At 39.9% G+C, this 8,691-nt stretch overlaps 1 protein-coding gene across 8 annotated transcripts in view; it reads left to right on the forward strand.

Annotated features, from left to right (window-relative positions):
• The window catches only part of LOC101854514 (neurogenic protein mastermind), a 31,069-nt gene that overhangs the window by 16,349 nt on the left and 6,029 nt on the right, over positions 1-8,691 (forward strand). For all 8 annotated transcript variants that reach the window (XM_005104391.3, XM_005104392.3, XM_005104393.3 and 5 more), the window contains exons 3-12: positions 650-747; positions 1,643-1,863; positions 2,341-2,404; positions 2,785-2,967; positions 3,304-3,415; positions 3,950-4,077; positions 4,523-4,616; positions 4,888-5,002; positions 5,457-7,261; positions 8,217-8,405. In XM_005104391.3, the coding sequence (XP_005104448.1) occupies positions 650-747; positions 1,643-1,863; positions 2,341-2,404; positions 2,785-2,967; positions 3,304-3,415; positions 3,950-4,077; positions 4,523-4,616; positions 4,888-5,002; positions 5,457-7,261; positions 8,217-8,405 (3,009 nt within the window). The remainder of the gene's footprint in view (positions 1-649; positions 748-1,642; positions 1,864-2,340; positions 2,405-2,784; positions 2,968-3,303; positions 3,416-3,949; positions 4,078-4,522; positions 4,617-4,887; positions 5,003-5,456; positions 7,262-8,216; positions 8,406-8,691) is intronic.

Raw genomic sequence — 8,691 nt, forward strand, 5'->3', positions numbered from 1 at the left:
TGTTTATTGAAGGGCGTTTTCTGGGGGTTTTTTTTCTTCTGTAATTGAGATTAATTGCTTGTTCTGGAGTACAACTGACTGCACTGGGTATCTCAGTATCATGTATGAACAGTCAGTACAACGACTGTGGCAGGCTGCCATCTTTTGCTTTTTGTGCAGATTTTTAAATAATGTAAATTGAAGTGAAATATTTGAATTTAACTTTTTTTTTCAACTTTTATATATGTTGGTAAATGTAGTAGTCTCTTTTCTGTAAAAATTTTATAAAGGTTTCTATCAATATATGTATAAAATGAATTTCATCACAGTTTTGAATATTTAAGAAAATGCTTTGTATGGATGGGTTTGAATCTAATGCAGTTTTACATATATATGTATAAAAAGCAAATCTTTATGCAAGAATGAATGCTTTCTTTCATACAACCCCTTGTACTGAACACAAATGCTGCGATAGTAACCATTCTCTTCTACTTCATGGCATTGAGCAGAAGAGTGAAAGCTCAGCAGCCACTAGATAAGTCTTGCATGACTAAAGCTACGACCAATGTAAAAAGTGTTTTATTAGTTAGCAAGTAAAGCGTCAGATGAACTTTCCTTAAGAGTTGAGACTGTTTAAGTTCCTTAAGTTACCTTTATAACTTTATTACAGTGTCTCCGTCAAAGTCTTCCAGTAAAGAGGAGAATCGAAGTGAAAAAATGGACAGAAAGCGCTCTGAGCACAAGGACAGAAAGAAAAAAGATGAGAAGGTACTGTATGAAACTGGCTTTTTTACTTTTTATTTTTGTGGGTTATTTTTGTTCTTGGAGACTCAGAATGCAAAAAATTAAAAGCATTTTCTGTCCTGAGCTGCTTTGAGGCTTCTTATTTTGTGTGTGGGGTGGTTATAACATGTGTGCACGCTGTATGGCTTAGCAGATTCAATCTTCCTCCTTTTTCTTGTGTGCTGTCTTCTTCTACCTCGGCCAGAGTGAATATGAACTTGTAGTGTTTGTGGAATTAAAAAACAAAAATGGCAATCTTTGCAACACTGAATACAGTGCCTACATCTAAAGTTTGTGATATTAAAAACATAAATAAATGTCGAGTTCATGAAAAGTCCAAAATAAATCAGTAAAAGATCGGACCAGTGAATTTTCCCTTTTCAAAAGATACATAAATCTGTTTAAAAATCTGGAAAGGGTGCACTGATAAAATACGTTTGTTTGAACATATTTATTTTTGCAGTCATTTCATTAAAAAATTTTTAATCTGTACTGTGTGATAATTCAATAATGCTTTTTATTCCCCTGCCTGACTAATGACAAATTTTTGTAAGTGTCTCAGTCTTTAAAAACTGAGTCCTGTCTATTTTAGGTAAGGACTGGTAGAAAGTGTTATTATGAGAAAAATAATGTTTCAAGGGAGGCAATTATTTTCACTGATTTTGTTTTTGTTCAATTTTTATGAAGTGGATTGGAAAATTGAAAAAGAAGTTCTCCATCAAATTCATCATTCAGAGTAGATCTATTTTTAGATTAAAATGACAAAATTTCGCCAATGCTTTGTTTTTTTTAATTGGAAGATTTCAGTAGGGCTACTTATGTGCATGATTTATTTCATTTGGCCTGATAAAAAGACAAATTTATGCCGTCTTTGTTGCAGGGGAAAAGAAAGAAGTATGTGGACGTTGATGGAGTGGAGGGAGATAAATCCATACCTGCCTGGGGTTCGGGTTTTCAGGGGGCACGGCCTAAAGGTTCTATGTATGAGAACAAGCCCAAGGGTGGCAAACAGTATAATCGCCATGGGCGCAGTGCGAATCGACACCACAGTCCACCGGGCCTGTATGACAGTCCGTCATACTCTGAGGATTCAGAGGAGGAGTAAGTATTGAAAATTAAAAACATCTTGTTTCTCTTTGTTGCCTTTCTTTAGCCTAGTGTTGTTTTTTTACTTACTGTTAGGAAAGGTATGTAATATGTATTTTGAATATATTGTGTAATTTATGTTTTAATTTCATTTCTTTGCGTGGGAAAACTCGACAAATTCATGACAAGAATGTGTTTCTTTTTGTGAAGTAACATTTTTTTGGTGTTTTTTGTAAAGTAAATTTTCTGAGCATGGGACGTCTTGACAGTCACAATTTTGGAAAAGGTTCAGAAATTTTTCTCATAACTTCTTTAAAATGAATGTTGAGAGAGTTTGTTTATTTCAATATGTTGCAGTCTCGTAGAAATGTCCTCCATCTATTCTTCTTGCGAGTCCTGCCAATCTTGAGACCCAGCTGTTTATAACTGTACTTAAAATGTCGTTTCAATTCTCCTTGTAAATTTTTTGCGCTTGTCTTTTTTCTCCCTTAGTATGCCTAAGTCTATGATTCCTGATGGATATGTTGATGCTTCAGTCGCCGCTGATGAAAAAGAGGTGAGTTTTTGGTGGGTTTTTTTTTTTTCGTATTTGTTGAAATTTTTTCTATGAATGAACTTTAATTTTATCATTCTGTTTGTGCTTTCTTTTACTTTGTAATGGTGACTCTACCTATCAATGAATAACTTCTTAAACTGGTACTTATATTGTTCTTTAATTGGTCTATGTGGTATTTTGTATGACATGTGACTATGTTGAAGATAGCTGAATCTATTTTTTACTTTTTAACTTCGTCTCAATGATTAAGCTGATTGAAATTTTATCCAAAGAATTAGTTTTTTTCTATTTATTGAACTTATTGAATACTGTTGACTTATTTTCGGGGCATTCGTGAAGGCATAGGTATCTCACTTTGGGGTGTGTTTTTTCCTCCCAAGGGTATTTTCAAGAGCAATGTGAGTCTCCGTAAGAAGAAAGACAAACACTTTGAGTACAGAAAGAGAGGCAGGGACCCTAGTTCAGGGAAAATGGATGGACCTCCAAAGAAAAAGGCTTTGAACGACTTGGCAATGTCTGAAAGGCCAGTGTGCAAGTTTTACATGGAAGGAAAGTGTGCAAAGGTAAGGTGGAACCCAGAATTTGTGTTTGGGTGATTGCTGGTTTGAAGACAAGTTTATTTTAGAAAAAATTCATCCTTCATTATTACTACTCTTTAAAGTGGCATACAAATGCTTCAAAGACACTTCAATAATTCTAAAGTTGAATATTCATGAAGTGCAAGGTAAACAAAAGTAAGAGAAAGAACTTATTTCTTGTCATTATTTGTTTAATACACATACTTTTGAACCTTGATCTGAGATACCCCAATAATAAGCCGCCACCCTAACATTTCTCTTTTTTTAGTAGCTTAAAGTCATTTCTGTCATTCAATCATCTTGATTCTTTATGTGTTTCAGGGAACTGGATGTCAGTTTAATCACGATGTGGAACGTCCCAAACGCATGGAAGTGTGCATGTACCACTTGACGGTGAAGGGCTGTCACAAGGAGCAATGCCAATATATGCATGATATCCTTTTTCTGCTGCAGCGTATAGTGCTTTTACCCATGGTGAATTGGGGGGGGGGGGGGGGTGATTTCATTGTTTTAAAGAAATGATACAAAATATGAAGTTCATGCTAAACATACTGTTTTTGAAGTATTTTGGCAATGTGTGGAGACTGTCAGCACACTTTGAATGTCACAAAAAGTGAAAATAAGGCAAAATACAGAGCCGTTCTCATTCATTCATTTCCACCCAAAAGGTGGACAAGGAAGAAGGTGTATATTTGTGGAAATAATGTTGTTGTTATCAATCCAGGTTTATGGGAGTAAAAGATATAATTTTTTTGCTAGATTTACTTTAGCTGTAAAAGCATTTGTAATCCATTCTTGCATACATGACACTATTTATTTTATGAACACTTTGCTTATAGAGCAGACAGTTTGAAGTATGATAAAGTAAATACGGGTCTTATGTAGAATATGACTTGAAGGATGTCACCAGTTTTACAAAGTTGCCTTTACAAAGTGTCCAAGAATTGTTTGCCTTAATGAGTCTCACAGGACTTCCCTTGTAAATACTACCACACGGGGGCCAAGTGCTACTCTGGTGACAGGTGCAAGTTTTCCCATGATCCTCTCACAGAGGAGACTAGGAGAGCCCTGGAGATGAGAGTGGCTGCGGAAGACGTATGTGATCTATTGAATAATATTTTAATGATTTTTATACGTAAATGTGGTGCTGATTGTTTTGATTTTACTCACTTGTACTTGTGTTTGTGATCTCTTGAGAGACAGACAGCAGGATTGAAGAAATTTATAGTTTAAAAAAAAATGAAAACACTTTTCCTTGTTATTTATATTTTAAATGACTTATTCATCCATGTCATTCAATGTTATCTTAAAGAACAAGTTTGAAATAAGCAGTAGTTCAATATTTGCTCAAGAACAGATTGATGGATTTGAGGCCAGGCACAGTCAACCTTATGGGTCTGATAAACAAGGACAAAGGACCTGCCAACATGAAACATGGCATGGGACCTGGAAATGTGTTAAGATGTTAAGATTTGTTGTCAGGTTCAGTGCACCTTCTTACTTAAATTAAGCTTAGATCTTTGCATGTCTTCCTCTTCAGATCATTGATATGGATGACCCCGACTATGGCTACGACTATCGTGACGACTACGGCCCCCATGATCACGGAGGTGTAGGCAGACCCAGTCTCTTAGGTGAGAGCAGCTGTCGAGTTATATTGTTTCGTCTCGTCTTCAGTGACCAATGTTTATATGCTCAATGAATGTGGGGTGTATTCTCGCAGTATGTTCTCCCTTTCATCTTGTAGTTGATTTGAGGATGTCGCAAGCAAGTCCTATTTTTTTTTTTTATCTTGCTTTTTTAGCTTTTACAAGCACCACATGGAAATTTTGTGGAACTTTATTCTAAATGAATAGAAATATCTGCCTCTGGAAATGTGATCCCTAAACCCTTGACTTGTTCCAGGATCCCCACCCCAGAGACATAGACGAGACAGAGGAGATGGGAAGAAGATCCCGTCCTTATTTGAGATTGAAGTGCACCCACCTGGGCAGTCCCCAAAACCATCCCCTCAAGCAAGGTAAGCAAGAGCTTCTTCTGCTTTTACATTCCTGTAAGTGGTGTCAGAATAGGCAATTACAGGCTCTATGCTAAAAAAAACTTTGGACAGATTTTTTTGTCCGTTTTTTTGGGTTTTTTTGGTGGAAACCTAAGAAACATCTGTTATGAGAGTACTTTCATTTAATGGAGTAGAGCTCAGTGTGATGTGAAATATGCTGACACTATTTGTTATTTTCCAGTTTCATGTTTATTGTCTTTAATATTCCACATTTCTTTTTCTATGGTTACATGGTGAAACTTGCAAATCCTGCATAGATTTTGTGTTACTTTCCCGTCAGAACGAATAACCGATATTTTAAAAAGATTTGGGTTTCGAATACACCGACTGGCAAACGTCATTTTTAGTGATCTTAATCTCATCCATAATCTTCTCTTTAATTTCTTTTTTGATAAATCCATTCCGTCTATTCCAGGCCGTCTGGTTTCTATAACGAGACCAACTCATCGCCTCAGCCAGGAAGTGGTGGCGTAGGGGGTCAAGGGCCAGGACCAAACCCTCCAGGGGGCGGAGGAGCCCCGATGAACAATCCCAACATGGGGATGGCCAACAACGGCGGGCCGGGAGGACCCAACATGCCGGGTCAGCAACAACAACAACAGCAACAACCGGGCATGATCAACAGCAGTGCTGGTAGCAACCCAAACATGGGTGGTCCCGGCTTGCTCCAGGCTCCAATGGGAAGAGGGCCCAACAATGGCGGCATGATGGGAGGGCCCAACAACAGCATGATGGGAGGCCCTGGCAATAATGCCGGCAACATGATGGGTGGCCCGAACAACAGCAACAACATGATGGGCGGCCCGAACAACAGCAATATGATGGGTGGCCCGAATAACAGCAACAATATGATGGGTGGCCCGAATAACAGCAACAATATGATGGGCGGCCCAAATAACAGCAACAATATGATGGGCGGCCCGAATAACAGCATGATGGGTGGCCCGAATAACAACAACAATATGATGGGCGGCCCAAACAACAATATGATGGGCGGCCCAAATAATAACATGATGGGTGGTCCGAATAACAATAATATGATGGGCGGCCCAAACAACGGTAACATGATGGGTGGCAATCGCCCCAACATGATGGGCCAGGGCATGCCGCAGAGACCCCAGCAGAGGCCTGGTGGAGGTCCTGCTGTGCAGTTCATGACTCCGGGCAGCAATCAGCAGCAGCAGCAGCAACAACCGCAGCAGGGGGGACAGCTCCCTCCGGTGCTCAACATGCTGGGAGCCATCATACGCGAGGCAGCCAATACCATGCAGAAGGGCTCGTCGGGACCGATGGGGAACATGAACTACAACAACAACAGCAGCAACAGCAACAACAACATGGGTCCTGGTGGCCCCAACAACATGAGGCCTCGTATGATGGGGAATGGAGGAGTGCCTCCAAACAGTATGGGTATGGGACCCGGTGGGATGAACCAGGGTATGGGGCCGAACAATATGGGTCAGGGGATGGGTCCCATGAACCAGAACATGGGGCCTGGCAACATGAACCAGGGCATGGGTCCTGGAAATGTGAACCAGGGCTTGGGCGCAGGTGGATTGAACCAGAACATGGGCCCAGGAGGCCCGAACCAAAATATGGGCCCCGGAGGCATGAACCAGAATATGGGTCCTGGCAATATGAACAGGAACATGGGACCTGGTGGCATGAACCAAAACATGGCTCCTGGGGGAATGAATCAGGGTATGGGTCCCGCTGGTATGAACCAGAATGTGGGTCCTGGAGGCATGAACCAAAACATGGTTCCTGGGAGCACGATACTTCCACCCTCCGAACCCGGTAGTGCTACTGCAACCAGTACTAACAACAGTATGGGAGGTCCCAGACCCCCGCCGGTGTCTGCAGGACAGGAGGTGGGTTTCATGGATATGGACTACAGGATCAAGCCGGACTTTGATGGGGACGGGAGAGTGGAACAGCGTATGAATACGGGAGAGACGAATGAGATGGGAGACACCGACCACAGGGTGAAGGAGAAGGAGGTGACCGAGGAAGATGAGGATGATGAGGAGAACAGCAAGGATCTAAAAGAGCTGGATAAGATTCGGCAGCAGATTCAGGCGCAGATTGATAACGCTTCAGATGGAGAGGAGGAGGAGGAGGAAGAAGGAGAGAACGAGGATGAAGAGATGGCGGAGGATGGCTCTGTCTTACCTAAGAAGGAAGAGCTGAGCCCGGAGAGGATGGACGAGTCTGGTCAAGGTGAGTAGGAAAATAGAGTGTGTGAGCTGTGTACTGTTTGAAATGATTTTACTTATTTTAGATTCTGAAAGATGTTCTTATGTAAATTTGACATTTGAGGTTAAATGGCTGATAGTTTTTTTCTTCACTTTTACAATTTTCACAACAGCTTATTTCTGTTACTTGGAATGCATTAAAAATAACTGCATGTGTGAGGCATCGTGGTAAAATCGGGCTCTTGTCAAAATAATGAAATAGAAGAAACTGACGTTTTTGTACCAGTTGAGCAATTTTTGTTGAATTTTTGTTTTTCTGCCCAACACATTTTATGTCAATTTAAGAACATGTTTCTGTGTGGATTACTATAAAACATTGATTAAAGGAAAAAAAAAAAAAATTTTTTTCCCCCTTCCATGGACTTCAACAAGAGAAATCAACAATTTCTGGCGGCCTTTTTTTGTGCTAATTTTACTCCTGAAACCAGGCAATCCCCATCTCTTTCAATCGTAAATATCTTGATTTCCATTCAAGATAAAAATTGATATTTTTTCATCAAAAGGGACACAAATAATCAAACTATAAGATGATACCATTATCACCACATGCCCTAAAATTGACGAGCGCCCGATTCCACTGTATTGTATCACATATTATAATGGCAAAAACTTTGCAAAGCTGAATGTTCAGGGGTATTTAATTTCTTGGGTTTTAGAATTATTTGATGAATAAACCAGAATAAGTCGACCTGAATGGCATGGAACCTAGTATCATTTATTCTCTAGTACTTGGAGTCTTGGAGTTAAGAGAGAACAGATGTGCATATATATTGTATTTGTGATTGCTTTTGTGTGTGTATGGGTGTAAAGAAAAGGGGGGGGGGGAGTTACTTATTGCTTCACAGCTGTCGTGGAGGACCAGGGCGAGTTTGTCTTGAGGTCCATAAAGTTTGTCATTGTCACGATTATTTTCTTCTCAGAAATAAAAGATGAGAAAGCGGCAATAAAAGCAGAAGTTGAGGCAGAGATGGCCAACATTGAGGTACCAGCACATTTACCAAAGAAGCAACGAGAGCTGTTCATAAGGATTCAACAACAACAGTTGATGCGGGAGAAGGAGAAAGAGAAACAGGAAGCTGCCAAGGCAGCAGAGGACTCTGAAGTGAAAGGTAAGGTGATAGACCCGAGAATATAAAGTGTTTGTTGTGAAGGCTGCAATTTCTTGTCAGTTTCTTAGGGTTAAAAAAAAAATGATCATGTATTGTGGTTCGAGATTGGCTGAAATGAGATATATATAAATTATGTTTGGGGATTTAAAAAAGGTTCTTTCTCCGATCTTTTATTGGGTTATGTTGTAAGACTTGTTGAAGGGCTTATCTTTTGTGGAAGCTAATGGAGCTCTTTTCTCTCTCTCTCTCTCTCTCTCTCTCTCTCTCTCTCTCTCTCTCTCTCTCT

The sequence above is a fragment of the Aplysia californica genome, unplaced genomic scaffold, assembly GCF_000002075.1.
Source record: "Aplysia californica isolate F4 #8 unplaced genomic scaffold, AplCal3.0 scaffold00418, whole genome shotgun sequence".
Lineage (NCBI taxonomy): Eukaryota > Metazoa > Mollusca > Gastropoda > Aplysiida > Aplysiidae > Aplysia > Aplysia californica.